This window comes from Notothenia rossii (assembly GCF_949606895.1).
Source record: "Notothenia rossii genome assembly, chromosome: 10".
Taxonomy (NCBI): Eukaryota; Metazoa; Chordata; class Actinopteri; order Perciformes; family Nototheniidae; genus Notothenia; species Notothenia rossii.
The window spans coordinates 33,623,255-33,642,987 of record NC_136908.1 but is presented as its reverse complement, the minus strand read 5'-3'; the positions used below and the strand labels follow the sequence as shown (position 1 = coordinate 33,642,987).

The 19,733-nt window shown below is 41.7% G+C and overlaps 1 protein-coding gene across 2 annotated transcripts in view; it reads right to left on the bottom strand.

Moving 5' to 3' along the window:
- LOC307023304 (immunoglobulin superfamily DCC subclass member 3) overlaps positions 1–19,733 on the bottom strand; it is a 67,859-nt gene that overhangs the window by 17,955 nt on the left and 30,171 nt on the right. For both annotated transcript variants that reach the window (XM_079656491.1, XM_079656492.1), the window contains exons 6-9: positions 8,086–8,251; positions 6,402–6,652; positions 6,156–6,320; positions 5,424–5,612 (exon numbers count right to left, since the gene is read on the bottom strand). In XM_079656491.1, coding sequence (XP_079512617.1) covers positions 5,424–5,612; positions 6,156–6,320; positions 6,402–6,652; positions 8,086–8,251 — 771 coding nt within the window. The remainder of the gene's footprint in view (positions 1–5,423; positions 5,613–6,155; positions 6,321–6,401; positions 6,653–8,085; positions 8,252–19,733) is intronic.

Below are 19,733 nucleotides of genomic sequence, written 5' to 3'. Positions count from 1 at the left end.
CGGTCCAATCGTCCCCCAATCTTCACTTGTATATCACCGGTCCATGCCTCAACAGCTCTACGCCAAATCTGAGATCTCACCATATGCCGTTTCCATGGAAACGCATCCCTCGCCATAAAACATGATGTCGCTATAAGTCCAATGGACACGGTCCAATCGTCCCCCAATCTTCACTTGTATATCACCGGTCCATGCCTCAACAGCTCTACGCCAAATCTGAGATCTCACCATATGCCGTTTCCATGGAAGCGTTTCCCTCGTCATAAAACATGATGTCGCTATAACTCATGAAAATGTTCAAAAAGTGCTCAAACTTCACATGTGTACTAACAGTCCAGCCGTGAAGACATCTACGGGACAGTTTTGTGATTTCTTCAAATGCCGTTGCCATGGCAACACAATGCTCGCCTTGAAACACGGTTTCCAAAAACTTCAGTGAAAATACTCCAAACAGCCCAAAACTTCACAGGTTTGGTAATGATGCAGCCATCAATGCATCTAAGCGTGGGGTGTCGCCAAATGCCGTTGCCATGGCGACAGATCATTCGCCATCAAGTTAGTTCACAAGTTTGCAGTTCAAATATTCTGCTGCTTTTCCAAGCGTTTTTACTTTATTTTCTTCTCTCATCACACATTCAAGCCCCCAGTGTTCATGTATCATTTCAATCTAAATTATTCACTTTCTTCTTATACATTACATTTCAGCATAGCAGTTTAGCGTCAGGTTTTCAGCATAAAGCATTCCCACTGGCAATTTCTTCAGGAATTGCATTCTCTAGTTTAACAGCTGGTCTTATATTTACGACCCTCCTGTTGTTAATTGATAAGCCTGAAACATGCACTTGTCAAGGTTCAAGGGCACATTTTGCAAATATGGCAGTAGCCATCGGTCATCTTAAGATAAGATATACTTTATTGATCCCAAGTTGGAAACATTTGCGTTACATCAGCATGTGTAACAGTTGTAAATATGCAGTGGTGTTTATTTGTAAATCATTTAGTATAATCACACAAATTCTGTGTTTTATATTTCATCATTCTGTGTTCTTTATTTATTAATTGTTCAATATCTGACAAGGCCGGAGATAAAATATCTACATACATCTAAGAGTATAATACATTATGTATAATATCAGTTAAAAAAAGTGCTTCCACATAGTTAACATTGCTGATATGCACAAATATTGATAGATGTCTTGTAATGCACTATTGAGGAACCTGTGACCCAAGTTTTTCATTCATTGCATAACTACACCGTTTGTGTATATGATATGTCAATAAACCTGAGAAAATCTGGAAATCTTGAAAGGGGTGTGCAAAATAGTCATTATATATAGTCTTTAATTAACTATTAGTAGAGAATAACGAGAAATGAATATACTTTATAGGGATCCTATTCATATCTAATAATGAAAATAAGGAAATTCAATAACATGCTTTAACCACTAGGTGTCCCTTTATATCAGCTGTGCACCTTTATGGTGTAAATACAGCCTATCTACCAATTGGATCAAATATAAAAGTCAGCCGAATTAGTATTGATACTGCAAAGAGACGTATGTGAAAAGAAATGTAAGATGTTGTTTAATTGCTGATATATTTATGATCCACGTCACGTTTTCATTGTTGGCGGCAGTTTGTCATGTTTGTCTAGAAGTCTTCTCATCAGGGCTCTATAAATAGAGAACTACGGCAGATATGTAATATTTAATGCAGCCGAACCGTGTATTACAATGCCGTTATGTGATGACTTTCAAAGAGAAAAGCAAGCACACTCGGAATAAAGTATTATTATTATTTTTGTAAACGTTTTCGGTCTGTTTCCGGTATTTGTTTATGACGACGTGATGTCAGATGTGAGACTGGAATTGCACAGGGGAAAATAACGTATCTATGCCACAATTTTAGATGCAGATTTTGTTAAACTAATATGTTTGCGCTGTGGACCAACACTATACATTGACGGGGAAGGGGTCAGCAATAAAGATAACACCATTAAACAGTTAAACAACATAACAGAAATAATATCTATAGCAGCGTCCCTAGCAACCACCTTGGTAACAATGAAAACGTTGTATGGAAACAATTTCCTGAAGTAATCTTCATAATAACTAGCAAACTAAAGATCATATACATCCACTGCACACATAATCTGAAATAACAACTCATATTTCTCGCATCAAATGACATCAAAACGCATTTTAATGGCCAAACTAACTTTAAAATAGGCATTTTCCACTGAGAATAAAACGAAGTTCGGCCATGTTTTTTTTTTCTGCATGGAGAAATTTGAAGATCAGGTGACATAGACTGTAGACGCCAGCCATTGGAATGAATGGTGAAAAAAACGTAGGGATCCTACAATTTCAGAGGCGTTTTTGTAGAAATACTACGTCCTACGCTGTGGACCAACGTAGTTATTACACGTTTTTTTGTGAGACTCGGTTGGTATTCCAGCACTTCACCCTGTTGGTGTTCAATCAAACATGTGTTGAATTGCTCAGACAACAGGCCACGGCAGCCTACCTCAATCGCCAGGGAGGATTACGATCTGCGCAGCTTCAGAACGCAGCCAGGCGGCTGCTGTTCTGGGCGCGCACACACGTTGCTCTCCATCAGAGCAATGTATATTCCCAGCGAATTGAACAGAGGGGCTCGCAGAACGCAGCAGCCGTTTTATGCGAGGAGTACGAAGACTCAGACCTGTGTCACGCACATTGGCGGGTCAGTGGGATTTGGCTTTGGTGTTACGCGCACTAAAGCAAAGCCCCATTTGAACCTTTGGATCAGGTTCCCCTTAAACTGTTATCAGCCAAAGTAGGCTATTACTTTTGGCTCTAATAGCAGTGAGAAGGGTGAGTGATTGTCTGCTCTCTCTGTGGCTCCGTCATGTCTCCGGATCCAAGGAGATGGCAGTTCAGCTGTTTTACGCCCTAAGGTCATCACAACTATTTTAGGTCAAGAGTGATCACCCTGGCTGGCTTATTCCCTCCTCCTCACAGGTCGGAGGAAGAAGCCACGTCTCATCTCCTCTGTCCTGTGCGCGCGCTGTCCTGCTATGTGGCGCGCACGGCTGCCTTGCGCCATTCTCAGCACCTGTTTGTGCATTATAGAGAGAGCTCGATCGGGCAACCTCTGTCTGCACAACGGCTGTCACACTGGCTGTGTGAAGCTGTGTCGCAGGCATATGTCTCCTCTGGGGTGGAGCCCCCGGAGAACATCAAAGCGCACTCCACCAGAGGAATTTCCTCCTCCACGGCTTTGCACGAAGGAATGTCAGTGGAAGACATTTGCACTGCTGCATCTTGGTCTTCCCCCTGTTCATTTATTCATTTTTATTTGAGGGATGTCTCCCATTCCTCTCTGACACACCCTGTACTGGGTGTCCTGTCAGAGTGAGTGACGTCAGGGATCCAGCTGTGCGCCTCTCTCCTGCCTCTCGGCACACGGAGAGCGGCCCCTTTTTCCCTCTCATAGGAGGGATGTTCCTTTTTCCTCTGACACATTTTGTACGGAATGCGTTGTCAGAGTGAGTGACGCAGGGCGCTGCTGTTCCCCCTTTTTTTTGTCGCTGGAAAAAGTGTGACCTTCATCTCTACTTCTCACAGCGGCGGGTATGTATTGTTCCCAGCCTTCGTCCCCCTTGGAGAATATTCATGTTATGCTATTTTCCAGGGACTGTGATGCGCCATTACCCATGGCACAACAGGCATGGGTTGTTATTGAGCAGGTGTGTCTGTGCTTCTAGTACTGGGCGGATCCAGTGGGGCGCAGACTACATCTTGCTTCGCCCTTAACCCAATAGCGATAGCCTTAGAGGGCGAAGCCATATACGAAATAGAACTGAAGTTACCTAATGTAACTCCAGCTTCTATGAGTATAGGCGTAGCCCTCTAAGTGCTGGGCCCCACTGGCTCCACGAATAGCTGAAGAAAAGTTATTTTGTATGGGAGCAGATTGTCGGGCCTCCTTCCTATTTATACCGGAAGGGAGCCCGAGGGTGGGGCCCACCTTGCGGGTGGGCGTGGACTACAAGTGTTTCAGTGCTGCGCGGGTGCTCAGGGGGATTACCCAATAGCGATAGCCTTAGAGGGCGAAGCCATATACAAAATAGAACTGAAGTTACCTAATGTAACTCCAGCTTCTATGAGTATAGGCGTAGCCCTCTAAGTGCTGGGCCCCACTGGCTCCACGAATAGCTGAAGAAAAGTTAATTTGTATGGGAGCAGATTGTCGGGCCTCCTTCCTATTTATACCGGAAGGGAGCCCGAGGGTGGGGCCCACCTTGCGGGTGGGCGTGGACTGTGTTTCAGTGCTGCGCGGGTGCTCAGGGGGATTACCCAATAGCGATAGCCTTAGAGGGCTTCGCCAATACTCATAGAAGCTGGGGTTACAGTAGGTAACCTCAGGTACTTGCTTTCAAGCAGAACAGGGCAAACAAACTTAGAGGAGTGTTTACGTGTTCTGCGTAATGACGTACAACATCCTCCACAACTGCTGTAGTCCTTCTCAGCCACTTGTTAACAACCATCGTTTTTCAGACACGTCAACTCTTCAGAAAGCATCAGTGGGGTCACTGCTGATGGATTTAATTTCGTAGAACAAAACGTGATCCGTCTCTTCAATGTGTCTCAACCACAGACCTTATTTGGAGCTATTTTACAAAATCCTATGGAGAGATCCCATTGACTCTGAGACGAGGGAACAGGAAGTGGTAAAATGCTAACTCATTTCCTGTTTTAGGACTCGTCACTGCACCACTCTATTGACAGTCAGTGGTGTCTGTTCAAACGTCTCAGAGGTCTTGTATCCTTTGAAATATAATCCAATAAAAGGAGCAGCTTAGTGCAGCTGATGTCTTGTATAATCATTCAACCATATTGTTTTGGAGGTGTGTTGTTATGGTAACAAGCATTGAGCCCGAAGTTGTCATGTAAACGAAGGTGAGCGAGTAATAGATGCTGCTCAGACATGTGCGTGACATCTTAGTGCTTTGATGTGCAAATCTTCATTTATTTTTCCATCAGCAGGTAGAGAACATAGTGATGAACTTGAGCTGGAACAGAGGTTTAGACTTATTTACTTTAACGTGCTGCAGCTGTGAGAGTCAGCACCAGGTGATGGTGGTGCCAGAGCCATGGTCAAAAAATACATTACATTATTATTAAGATAAGTGCAATAGGTTAAAGTTACATGACACAATAAGTCAAATCAACCATTAAGATACAAACTCAGAACAGCACACACACAAGTAAAATAGCTTTTTAACAATTCTTGAAAGCTAATGTAAAGTGCTGCTGCCTTGGCTTTATTGAAGCCTCAGTCTAACAGGAGATGAGTAGACCTACTGGATAAATTATATTATATTTGTATACAGGATCAGGGTCAGTGTTAGGTAGACACTCGCTCACACACACACTCACCCAGCTCAGAGATGGTGTGGGCATTGATGTGACATGGCAGCTGGATGGGCCCCTGGAAGTCAGCGTGGGGGACCCTGCGGTAGGACAGCCTGAAGCCCTCAGCCTTGCCGGCCTTGCTGGGCAGCTCCCAGAGAACCTGCACGGCTGTGGAGTTCACCACCTTGGTGAAGAAGGTGGGGGGTGTGGGCACTGAAGGGAGAGAGGAGAAGTAGAGGGAGGGATGAGAGGGGAACTGATAACAGGCTCTTTTACAGATTGAACAAAGATATCCAGCAGCACGGCACCTGGTTTTGTTATAACCTATTCGCTTCACTGTGGTGTGAAATATTACCAAACAAAGAGAAAGCAATAATGGACCTATGGACTGTAGGGCTGGGCAATATATGGGTATTTTATGGATATCGTGATATGAGACTAGGTACCTTCTTAGATGTCTGATACTGTAATATCGCACAAGTGTCTTTTCCTGTTAATGTAGCATGCAGCATGTTTAAGTACTTGTATTGCATTAGAACAGCATTTACTTCATTGGAAAAACACTCTGATGCCATGTGGACTAGTTTTTGTTCTTACAGTTTTTTCATTATGCCGTTTAAATTCTTGATTTAGTAAGTGAAATAGAGTTAGACACACTAAACATGTAGCATTTATTATTCATTCATTATACTCTCTTTGTGTTATTATTTTGTCAAAGCACCAATAGTCCATATGTGTCAGGTTTCTTGTTCTCACCGCCCCCTAGAGTTGTAGCCCCCACAGAGAGGGACTGCTGGCTGGCCCCCAGAGGAGAGTAGGCCTTCAGGTACAGGGAGTAGGTGGTGGCGGGCTCCAGGTTGGCCACGTCATGCTGGAAGGTTTCTTTACTGATGGCCTCCTGCAGCTCCAGGCTGTCCGGCTCTGAAGCACATATAGATTTGACTACTAAGTACAGATGGTGTGTTTCTACACTTCTCCTGCTCTGATGGTGCTGACACTCACCTCCTATCTTGCGGATATGCAGGACGTATCCGATGATGCTGTCGGTTACGTTGGGGGGGGGCTGGATCCAGGAGATCTGCAGGCTGCTGGTGGTCAGTGGGCTGGCCTTCAGGCCCTGGGGGGCGCTGGGCAGGTCTTTGGGCTGCGCCACGGCCAGCCGGGCGCTGGCCTGGTTGGTGCCGGCACTGTTCTCTGCGATGCACTGGTAGATGGCCTCGTCCTCAGAACTGATCCGGGTCAGAGCCAGGGTGCTACTCAGAACACAGAGAGTCAGTTCGCTCCTGCTGCTACTACTACTACTACTACTACTTCCAATTCAACCCTTATGTTGTGTTCAGGTCTCCCGTGACCCGTTTTAAGTTAAAATTATATAATAACTACGCTCTAGTTTTTTTTTACGGAACAAGTCTTCATGAAATCCTCCACAACAGCTATATAAACACTACAAAACAGATTTTGACAATTTTAGCCAAAAAAAAGTGTATAATTTGGTGTTGGGGTCTGGGAAGACCCAGCAGAATTGTTTTGGGTGACTCGGGTTAAAATTTGGCCCAATCAAGATTCATCTTTGACTTTAGACGCCTCATCCCCTTCAGCCACTGTAACAATAATTTTTCGCAACATGCACCTGGTCTCCCCTCCCTCTGCCCCACCGAACAAATTGACCCGCGAACACCATGAACGGTAACAGCTTTGGAACACAACACAAGGGTTAAGTCGTTTTAAAAGGGCTTTTTTTTGTTGCAAATATGATCTTAAACACACTATGGATTACAATAGGACCTAGTGAAGGGCTCATGCATTACGTTTTTTGTCTTTACAGGACCCAGTGTCAACATCTTGGTTTAATACCTTATTATGTACATAATGTGTTACATGTTGCATATTCCAATTTACATATGTATTTAATCACTAAACAAACCTTGATGAGGGTAGTTTTCTATAGAGAAGGATTGTTTTCTAGGTTTTCAATACAATAAAGCTTGTGTGATCTGTTGCAAACTAGGTCCAGTACACACATACAGGATACATACAGAATTCAATGATAGTGGAATAAACTCAGTTATTTAACATTTAAAATATTTTTAAAAATCAGCTTTAGAGTGTCCTGTTGATACGAGCTTGTTAGTGAGAAACCAACATCAATGATCAAATCAACAGCAAAACATGTGTTTATGGTGCATGAAGTATTTGAAAGCGAAACACATGGAGGCAACCAATATATTTGGAATATAGGCTAATACAAATATTGTATTGATTCAATTTAACATTACATGTTTTGAAGACCTCAGACTGATCACATTCACATGCACACTCTGTGCAGCTCTGCCACCATGTGGCACAGCTGTGAGATGCAGGACTACGTGAAGCTCTGCCGTCAGTGAGTACTGAAAACATCTGAGAATACAACTGCTACCAGTTTAGAAGATATCTTTACACATGTGTATTTTCAGATTTTCGAAAACTATAAGATACATTTTCCCACCTTTCATTAATTGAATACTATAGAATCTGTTTATGCCATCTCGTGAAAACAACTAAAGAATTGGTCACAACAAAAATATTATATAGTTAATATGTAACCAGTGCACCATTGAAAATGAGTCCTTTTTGTCAAGTAGTTTTCCTAAATAAAAGTTAATAAAAGTAATACAAGTAATGTGATGACATCACTGCCACCTACCTGTTGTTGTTGGTCAGCTTGACGTTGTTCCCGGTCACCAGCACCTTGCCGTTCTTCAGCCAGATGAGGTGGGGTTCCGGGACCCCCTGGGCCACGCAGGTGAACACAGCGCTGCCCCCTGCTGGTCGGGACACAGACTGCGGCCACTGCAGGAACTCAGGAGGAGCTGAGGAGACATAGGGACATGACACAAGGAGCAGAGTCACACACCATCACAATATACAACTAAAACAATCTTTGTTAACATAGCTGAAACATACCAAGGGTTCATTTATGTAGCTTAAAGAGCCTGTGACACGATTTTCCCCCATCATCCAAACCCATCAATTTGAGTAAATATTGTCCCCTTGAAAACCTTTACTGAACTGATTTTGGATATTTGTACTTTGATAACCATTAATCTGCCCTTCAATGTTGACCATTTCCTGGATCTTCTCGGGGATTCTTCAAGTCCCGCCAAATTATGGGTGACGTCAATGCGGGCACAGCGCTCCAGCTGCACCGTTCAGGATCCCAGCATCTGCATGTAAACGCACGATGGCGCACACAGCAGCAAGCTCAGACAGCGATGACAGTTTAATTTTGAACGTGTCTGAGAGCTCATATGAGGCTGAAGGATCGGTTTATTTTGTATCCATTAATTTCCCCAACATTGTGGTAAAAAAAACCACACGTTTAATCTACTACTACAACCAGTGGTGTAGTGGGGATGTTTAACTGGGTGGACGGGGTGGTGGGTGGACGGGAGACACTATGGACGCGCTCGTGAACTGTCAACGGGGGGGGGCTTGGGGACCTCTGTGTCGCCTGTCAGCGCAACTTACATGATGCCGTTTAGACAATATAACAATAAAGGGCGGTGCCGGCTGTCAGCGAACCGATCCGGCCTTTCTGCGCGACTATCACTCAAATGCGGGACATAATCTCAATGTGTGGGACGCGGGACAAATAATAAAAATGCTGTGTGTGCTACACACACAGTTCTGCCCCTCACACACACACGCTTCAAATTAAGTTGCATAAATGCTTGAGCTACGTTTTTATTATAATTACTGTGAAATCTGCCTATTATGTTTTCGTCATTATTACAACAAACACACACTTGCAACTGATAACACTGGCAATGATTTTAGATGTATTAGACTATTAAAAAAAGAAATCATGCTTCAAATAAGTGGGGGTACGGTGTACCCCCGCGTCCAACGCCCACTACACCACTGACTGCAACTACAAAAAGCTAAGGTTTTTTTTCTCATCAGGAAATGCAGACCGGCTCAAACAAAATATTTTTAAATCATCATCCTCACGATCATTTGATGTATCATATGTTCGCCGAATTGACATGAAAGCACTTTAGTCTCATCCACTTGAGTTTACAAAAATAATCGATTTGTTTTTATATCACATCCGACGGGAGGAAATTCAGCAGCTCTCACTACCGATTTGTAATCCTAATTTAATCATCTTCACCACGATCATTTATGTTTATGTTCGCCGAATTGACATGAAAGCACTGACAAATATGAATATACTGTAGTCAACTTCATTAAAACGTTATTAACGTGCCTAAACTCAGTAATTCACCATTTCTACGCATGACAACACACTTTGTCCGTGTTTGGCTCTCTCGCCGCACAGTGAAGCGTTCCCGCATCGACGTCACTTCCGGCTTCCCCCAAAACCTCAAAATGAGTCGAAGGAATTTTCCCGCGATGTTCGAAATTATTGATATTTATCGGAACGGTATCGCTTTTTCTTTTTTAAACTGACGGTTCGAGATTACTAGTAGCCCACTATTTCATTGCACAACAGTTGTTGGGTTCGTGTCACAGGCTCTTTAATTACACAACTTTGAATAGGATGTGCAGCCATATCAATTTCCTCAAAGAAGTCCGGTCCATTTAACTTCGGCTTTTGCCAAAAATCACATTCGTTTTAACTCCATTGGAATATACCATGTTATACTTTTTATTTAAGAAAGTAGTTTAAAAAGTCTTGGTGGAGACAATTTATGAGAAATAACTTTTGACTTGCAACAAAGGGATCTATATGGAACATATACTTTGAAATCCTTTCCTTCAGAAATACATTGAGCATCAGTTAATCAATCTTTGACAGACAAACACACACGCACGCACGCACGCACGCACTCACTCACACACACACACACACACACACACACACACACACACACACACACACACACACACACTCTCAGCTGTCCAGATGCAGGGACTGCTCCTCCAACCCCCCAGTTCAATATTAGAGACACAATGAACATGCATATAAATGCGGGGTGTAGCCAACAAAGCCCTAAAGCCCCCCCCCCCCAACGCTCAGCACCTCAATCATCTTTTGACCTTAACAGCCTTTGTGACCCCCCCCCCCCCCCCCCCCAGCCCCTAAATATGGGCCGATGACCATTTCCATAAGAACACTCCTATCACTGCAGCCAGGGGGTTCTTTATTATATCAGTCACAACTCTCAAAACTATCCCATAAGGCTGAAGTGAAGATGTCACCCTGCAGGTGTGTGAGGCTGTTTACATGGTGAGGCGAAGAAGAGATGGTGTCAACTGTGAGGTTTCAATAAGTAGATCTAGATTTGGATAGAAATCCAAAAGATGCCAACAGACTCAACAAGCTTATCAGGAGAGCAGGCTCTGTCCTGGGAGTGGATCAGGAGTCGTTGGCAGTGGTGTCGGAGGGGAGAATGCTGAGGAAACTTCTCAGCATTCTGGACAACGGGTCTCACCCCCTGCATGCCACACTGGTTTCCTACCGGAGCACTTTCAGCCACAGACTGAGATCGCCCATAACCACCACACAGCGCCACAGGAGGTTTTTCCTCCCAGTGGCAATCAAACTTTTTAACCCTTCACCCCTAAGTAAAGGGCACTGAGAACTCCCACACCAACACTATGTGCAATATACTGTAAGTTCCATCACTACAATACACTTGCTGCTATATATATAACTATGTGCAATATTATATAATATTATTATTATTAGTATTATTAATAATGCTATGATAATGCCATTCCCATTGGATAACGGAGAATTGTACACCCGAAAGTAAGTATTCCCCTTACTGTCGATTGATTTTACAGTGATATCTGCACTACTCATCGACTAAAAAACAACAGATTATCCTTGTTAATTACACAACATTGATTTGTTTAAATTGTGTGCAATGCTTTTGTATTTTTCCCCTTCGATTCGGAGAAACAAATATTTTTTCGGAGTAAAGGATGGCAGAAGACACTACACTACCCAGAATCCCCAGCTATCGTTTAGGACTACACCTTGTGCTCTGTTTGACAAACCCCGTGATTAGTTCTCCAGCTCTGTGATTGGTTGACCTCCAACTGCATTCCATATGAAAAAAAACGTTTCGTAAAAGATAAAATCATACTTTATTCAGCAGTGCTTGCTTTACTCTTTGAAAGTCATCACATGAATGCATTGTAATAAATGGTTCGGCTGCATTAAATATATTACACATCTGTCGTAGTTCTTTATTTTTTATTTATCTACAGAGATCGGGCTCAGAATAGACCGGAAACTATTCTTTTACCGTTCAGTTTGAATTTCACAATAAATTTAGTAGTAATATTTTGTTTTGATATTATTGTTTTTTATTAGCTACTAGACCACTGGGTCATGTTAAGACCATATTTTCTGTGTTGCTGTGGGTTTTTTCCACCGCTTTTGTATTACAAATATCAGAACAATAACTAAATATATCCGTCTTAAACTAAACCAGAAACAGCAGTATATTTTATTTTGTTAACACTGTAAACTTGACAGCTTTTTAACCCAAACCACCTACTGGTTAAAGCACGTTATTACACGTTTGGAGTAATGCAATGCAGGTAGATTGTGTTGCTTTTTAATGACTGTTCAAAAATGCCTTTTTCTTAATGTCTTTTATTATTATTAACTACTTGTTACTTGTTGCTAGGGACGCTGCTATCGATATTGTGTTTCGCAACATGTTCTCTATCTATGGCACGTCTCTACTGGGAGTTGTAGTTTTAAAAGAGGTTTTCGTATTTCCCATAATAAGAAGTTGCCAGTATACTGTGCACATCCCTGGAGGTTTAGGGGATAGAAAACACTCACATTTAAAACATATAATTAATAAATGGGTGGAAATTGCTTGTGCCCAAAATGGGCAGCATTAATATATATACCCACATGCCAGCTAAGGTCAGAAGAGCTTTATTTAACAGCTGGTCTTATGTTTGTGACCCCTCCTGTTGTTAATTGATAACATTACATTACATTACATTAATTGATAAGCCTAAAACATGCACTTGTCAAAGTTCAGAGGCAAATTTTGCAAATATGGCAGTAGCCATCGATCATCTTAAGATAAGATATACATTTTTGATCCCAAGTTGGAAACATTTGCGTTACATCAGCATGTGTAACAGTTGTAAATATGCAGTGGTGTTTATTTGTAAATCATTAAGTATAACCACACAAATTCTGTGTTTTATATTTAATAATTCTGTGTTCTTTATTTATTGATTGTTCAATACCTGACAAGGCCGGAGATGAAATATCTACATACATCTTATAAGAGTATAATACATATGTATAATATCAGTTAAAATAAGTGCTTCAACATAGTTAACATTGCTGGAGGTAATGCACTATTGAGGAACCTGCGACCCAAGTTTTTCATTCATTGCATAACTACACCGTTTGTGAATATGATATGTCAATAAACCTTAGAAAATCTTGAAATCTTGAAAGAGATGTCCAAAATAGTCATTATATACAGTCTTTAATTAACTATTAGTAGAGAATAACGAGTAATGAATATACTTTATAGGGATCCTATTAATATCTAATAATAAAAATAATGAAATTCAATAACATGCTTTAACCACTAGGTGTCCCTTTCTATCAGCTGTGCACCTTTATGGTGTAAATACAGCCTATCTACCAATTGGATCAAATATAAAAGTCAGCCGAATTAGTGTTGATCCTGCAAAGAGACGTATTGTGTGAAAAGAAATGTAAGATGTTGTTTAATTGCTGATATATTTATGATCCACGTCACGTTTTCAGTGTTGGCGGTAGTTCCTCATGTTTGTCTAGAAGTCTTCAAATCAGGGCTCTATAAATAGAGAACTACGGCAGATATTTAATATTTAATGCAGCCGAACCGTGTATTAAAATGTCGTTATGTGATGACTTTCAAAGAGAAAAGCAAGCAAACTAGGAATAACGTTTTTTATTTTTTTTTAAATGTTTTCGGTCTATTTGTTAATGACGATGTGATGTGAGATGTGAGACTGGAATTGCACAGGGGAAAATAACGTATCTTTAGATGCGGATTTTGTTAAACTAATATGTTTGCGCTGTGGACCAACACTATACATTGACGGGGAAGGGGGTAGCAATAAAGATAACACCATTAAACAGTTACACAACATAACAGAAATAATATCGATAGCAGCGTCCCTAGCAACCACCTTGGTAACAATGAAAACGTTCTATGGACGCAATTTCCTGAAGTAATCTTCGTAATAACTAGCAAACTAAAGATCATGTACATCCACTGCACATATAATCTGAAATAACAACTTATATTTCTCGCATCAAATGACATCAAAACTGCATTTTAATGGCCAAACTAACTTTAAAATAGGCATTTTCCACCGAGAATAAAACGAAATTCGGCCATGTTTTTATTTTTCTGCAGGGAGAAATGTGAAGATCACGTGACATAGACGCCAGCCATTGGAATGAATGGTGAAAAAAAACGGGGTTTGTCAAACAGAGCACAAGGTGTAGTCCTAAATGATAGCTGGGGATTCTGGGTAGTGTAGTGTCTTCTGCCCTCCTTTACTCCGAAAAAATATTTGTTTCTCCGAATCGAAGGGGAAAAATACAAAAGCATTGCACACAATTTAAACCAATCAATGTTGTGTAATTAACAAGGATAATCTGGTGTTCTTTAGTCGATGAGTAGTGCAGATATCACTGTAAAATCAATCGACAGTAAGGGGAATACTTACTTCCGGGTGTACAATTCTCCGTTATTCAATGGGAATGGACGCTCACATTGCCTTTAAGGGCAGCCGACACAAACGAATGCAGTGCTTCCATGAGCGTCAAATCCCGCTGCAGATGGGAATACATTGCAATCAGTTGAAAGCTATTTGTGTCCCTTTATGAAGCCGAAGGAGCCTAGGAGCGTCACAACTGCACGCCACGGGACCCTGACCAAACGTCGCTTCTGGACGATTATGGAGTTAGTGTGTTGGCCGCTGCAGGCACAGAGTTCATGTTACATATCAGTAACACATAACGTGATAAATGAACTCCTGCCAATCACACATTAAATAGTATTTTTGGTGGCCATGTTTAATGTTGTTATCATAGTAATGCAGCTTTGCTCAGCAATAATGTGATGTTCATTTGATCTGTAGCAAATTGACAACTTGCAAAAGCACCCATTTATGAAACACAGGATGACGTTTCAGACTGTTTCCTTTGTTATCAGGTCTCTCTCTGTGTGTGTGTGTGTGTGTGTGTGTGTGTGTGTGTGTGTGTGTGTGTGTGTGTGTGGTCATTATCATTGTCCCGTCACCGTTAGAAAGTGTCAGTCTGAGCGTCCGTCAGTGGATCCATACTATTGATCCTTGATTCTGTTGACCTTGTGGTTTACCCCCCCTCCCATACATACGTTTATTTCCTTTTTGTTTTGTTTGCAGCAGCCAATCATCTGTCACTGTTCAGACAGGCACTGAACATAAACCCTTTACATATGTGAGCCATCCTGTGTCATTGTCCTCATAGAACTGAACGCATTTCCTAATGCAAACCAATAAAAGACTCTTTGCAGCTTATTGCAATAATAATAATTATTCAGATTTTGAACCCATTTTCATCACAGGGGCAACATCATTGTATTATTTTTGAATTATTGTATTACTTTCAACACATTTGGGCAATAATGAATGTGTCACAGCGTGTGATGCTCCATCTCTAGTGTGGGAAAGATTTTGTTGCATATTGAACGTGAGAAATGTTTTGAGGCGCTCAGCAGGATCTGCATGACAAAAGCTGTGCGGCTCAGCTGGTGTGCAGAACAGGGAGGGGTGTACCACAGGAACCTCCAATATGGCCGTCCATCCTTTGTGTACCCCCCTCCGAGGTGACAACCCGGCTGCCCTGACCCCTCCGCCGGGTCGCTATTCACCCCCAGTTTTCCCTAATTAACTCTGGGACCACACCCCCCTCTCTCCACTTCCCTATCTGTCCATCCTGACTCCGCCCCCTCCTCCCTCACCTCAACCGTTTCCACAGACAGTCCTCCTGTCGGAGTCAGGGTCACAGGTCATCAATCCCCCCCACCCTCCCCCCATGCACCTTGCACCCAGCATTGACCATCTAGCTGTCCGCCACTTCTTTGTCTCTTTGTTTGTTGTCTTCTTTGTCCCCTCGGCCTGACCATGACCATGGACACACACACACACACACACACACACACACACACACACACACACACACACACACACACACACACACACACACACACACACACACACACACACCCACACACCCACACACACACACACACACACACACACACACACACACACACACACACACACACACACACACACACACACACACACACACACTTCAGATGGAAACTAAAGTTCACCCTTACTGTGAGTCAGCACAAAGTCTCTGCACCGTCATGCTGTATTCTTTGAATTGTTACAAAACACAAATGCATTGCAGAAACGTTCCTAATTTTTCATCAGGTCAAGCTTTTTGCCAAGCTATGGAAACCTATTTCTAAATACTTCAAAATGTAAACACTTGTTTGATACATTTGAACATTTCTCTGTTCTACTACTACACGACTAAATAAGAGTGCATTCCATTTCATTTGGAAGGGCGTAGGCCAAAGAAAAGAGCACTAAATATTGGAGTGGATCCGAATCACAGGGATGATACACACATTATGTTACACTTTCATATATATCGCTAGACAGGGCATTTGTGCTGCATTCATTTTGTGTCAGAACAATTTCAAATATCTGTTCTCGGTTCATTCTGTCTAAAGAAACAGGACCAACACAGTATGGTGTGTAGCATTTAACATAAGCACTTTTTTTTTCTCTTTCGTCTTTGTGAAACCTAACTGTTCTTATTCTGCAATCAGTGCACACATGTCAATTAAAGCAATCTCCCTTTTCTGTATGACTACAACTTCGTCCTGCACTTTCAGAAGCATCATTTCACAAAATCTAAGTGACACTAAGCTGAGTGCTTTAAACACACTTCCCTGCACACAAATCCTTATTGCAAAGTTTTCTCTCAAACATGCTTTATCTGAGACACATCATCACATCATCTGCATATCAAGAATGAGCAACGATTTCCACACTTACTTAAACATAGCAGTATTCAGTCAAATTAGCCAGTTTTAATGGTGATTATAGCTTGATGTAATCTCAGCTCTCACTAATGCAGTTTTTTTAATTATGTCATTTTGGAGGAACCACTGCAGAACAAAAGCCAAAAGCTGTTTGGTATCTTCATGAAACTGATCAATAAATTAATGAATATATTATAGATCAGCCCCTTCTCCCTTCATCTATATTAGAGGGGGTTAGCGTTGATTGATCCGGTCAGAGAGTCTGACAACAGCAACATTGACATGGATAGATGAAGGCCAAGCTACATTTTATGATTTGTACGCAATGGAGATTAAATAAATCTAAAGCATGTGTGCTTCAGCTGTTTTGATTTCAACTGCTTGGCATTGTTTAAATGTATAGTACAGATTATCCACTGTAATTGTCTCCAATCATTGAATGATACTAAATACACCCCCTTTGTCTCTGCACCCTACAGCACCCACAGTCCAAACAGTGAGAGGGATCCAGGAGGAGAAACAAGAGCATGTACATGATGATACAGATCATGACCTATTGTCTTTAAACATACTGTTATACAATGTTTTATTTAACTACTCATGTATGCTGTTCATACACATTACATTTTTACATGACATTTAGCTGACGCTTTTATCCAAAATAACTTACAATAAGTGCAATAAACCATAAAGATTCAAACTAAGGACAACAAGAACAGTGATGACACTTTAAACAAGCAAGATCATTGTTAGTGCTGCTGCATCACTTTCACTTTTAAGTGCTTTTTTTTGTTTTTTGTTGCTAAATTTAAATGTTTTTCCTGCATTCGTTTCTCAATAGTCAGCAGTTTGCAAAGTATAAACTACAGAACCAAACACACACACCAAACAAAATATTGTCAGATTTCTTTATATTTGATCTCTTTCTGTGACCGTCATGTCTTTAACTGCAGCTGGGCATGTGGACTCTCTCAGGCTGAAGACATACAGGAGAGATATGAAAACAAGCCAGCACCTGAATTAGAAATATCATTCTGTAGTATTCAAATGTACACAACATAGTGGGTATAATAAAATGATGCTAATAGGGCATTATATAAATGTTTTGGTGCTAGACTCATTCTGGGGTCTAATGGTGCTTTTCCACTGCAGCACGTAGCACGGTTTAAGCAGGCCGGGCCAAACCAGGCCCACTTTTTTTTGCCTTTCCACTAGGAGTTACTTTTTCACCTTTTTTCTGGCCCTCCAAAAAAGAGGTTCTTACCGGGCCAACAACCGGGCTGAATATGCTAAACTAGTGACGTAAACACTCTCGACTGCTGAATGGTCGGAGAGAATCACTGGCAAGGGGGCCACAACTACAACAACATGAACATATTTGACCGTGATTTAATTGTAATACACGTTTCAAAATGATGCCGAAGTAACAACATACTGATACCGGTCTGCAGACAAGACGGCAGGCGAAGAACCTTTTAAAGTGCGTGTTTTTTTTTAATGGAGATCTTAACAACATACTGATACCGGTCTGCAGACAAGACGGCAGGCGAAAAACCTTTTAAAGTGCGTGTTTTTTATTAATGGAGATCGGATTGATCAGGCTAAGCTAACGTTGTATATGCTCCGACTGTCCACACTCACAACAACGGCCTACAGACAGAAATAAACCAGAGACTGTATTCACCATGAAACAGACAGTCTGTGGTTTGTACTTGTTTAACTGTTGTCTAGTTTCTGAACAGATATGAGGAGCTGTGAGCTCTGAGTGCTAACAGCTAACGGCTGATGTTTTGGTTTTGTGGTTCGCATTGAAGATGACGTCACGGCAGTTTTACACAGCGTCGCTCCGCCTGCTTAACAGCCGATCGCCCCGCCTACACTGCGTTACTATAGTTACTGTCACTACTGTTAGAAATTAAAATCAATGTTTTGATGGTATAATGTAGCTTAAACATACCGTCAGTTCAAACGCTCTTTTATAGTGAAAAACCAGAAATTCTTGTGCACAAGCAGTTAAGCTTTTATTCTGAAAATCCTTCATCTACGGTTAGCATGTAGCATGTGGCTAATATACGATTTCCTAAAGAGGTGAATTGAGGAGCGAAATGACTTGGTGTGGTGAAAACCGAAACCTACTGATTTAACACTACAACGATAGATGTCGAGATATTACCATGCTGAATATTAAATGAAGGTACAGTTTATTTGAATACATTATTGTTTACAGACGAGTAGCATGTGACAACATCCGGAATGACCGGCAACCAAACGAGCCGAGAAGTATTGTTTAGAGTATTGATTACAGCGTTTAGAATGTGTTAAATGAAAAGTGATGAAAGAGAATATGAGGAGAAACGGCGTGTTAAGCATATATTGAATGTGAAAATAACCTATCCTCTGTTTAAATGCAATAACGGACATTGGAGACGAGGTGAGCCGGCTGGCGGGGAGGAGCCAGCAGAGGATATATATAGCAGCGCCGGGGGAGAGATCCGCTGTCTTTCTTGCTCAGGAGAACCGGACCACAGCTGTTTGTCTGACGGAACAATATTCTGTCTGTAACACTACCGCGCCTTTTTTAATTAAAGTATCCCATTTGAATCTTTTCAGAGACTCCATTTAGTCTCATTTTAAAGCTTCTCTCCTGGACGCGAGAATAAAGAACACATTTTAACAATTGGCGAGCTAGCCCAGGATCTCGCAAAACCGGGAGAGACTACAGCAGGCTGCTTGCTGGACCCGCTGGCATCCGTTCAGCACACAGAGAGCTCAAATCAACTAGGTATGGAGAAACCTGTTATATCGAATTCTTCAATAGTTAATGTAGGACAATGTTAGTTCTGTGTGTTTGACGGCGGCCAGCGGATCCTGAAAATAGCTGTGCAATTTAAGTTAAAACAAGCCTAAATTGATAAATATTGGTAGCCTACCACGTGGCGTTGCTTTGTTACAGGCAGGGTGAGTTCAATTTCTTTTTTTCTATTTAACCCTGCATGCTATTCGTTTGTCTGTTAGTACATGTCGGCTAGAGGCCAATCACTATATGTGTCTTTTTTGGCGTTTTACGTTTTACGTGAATGGTTTTAGGCCATTAAGCAGTCGGGACTGCTTGAGGGAAAGACACAGCCAAAGTTTGAAGCTAAGGTTATTGGAGTGAGTGTTTTGTGTAACAACAGCGTGAGGCTGTTTTAAAAAAGTCCTATTTCAAGGAAAAGGCCTGAGCAGTTTGAAGCTC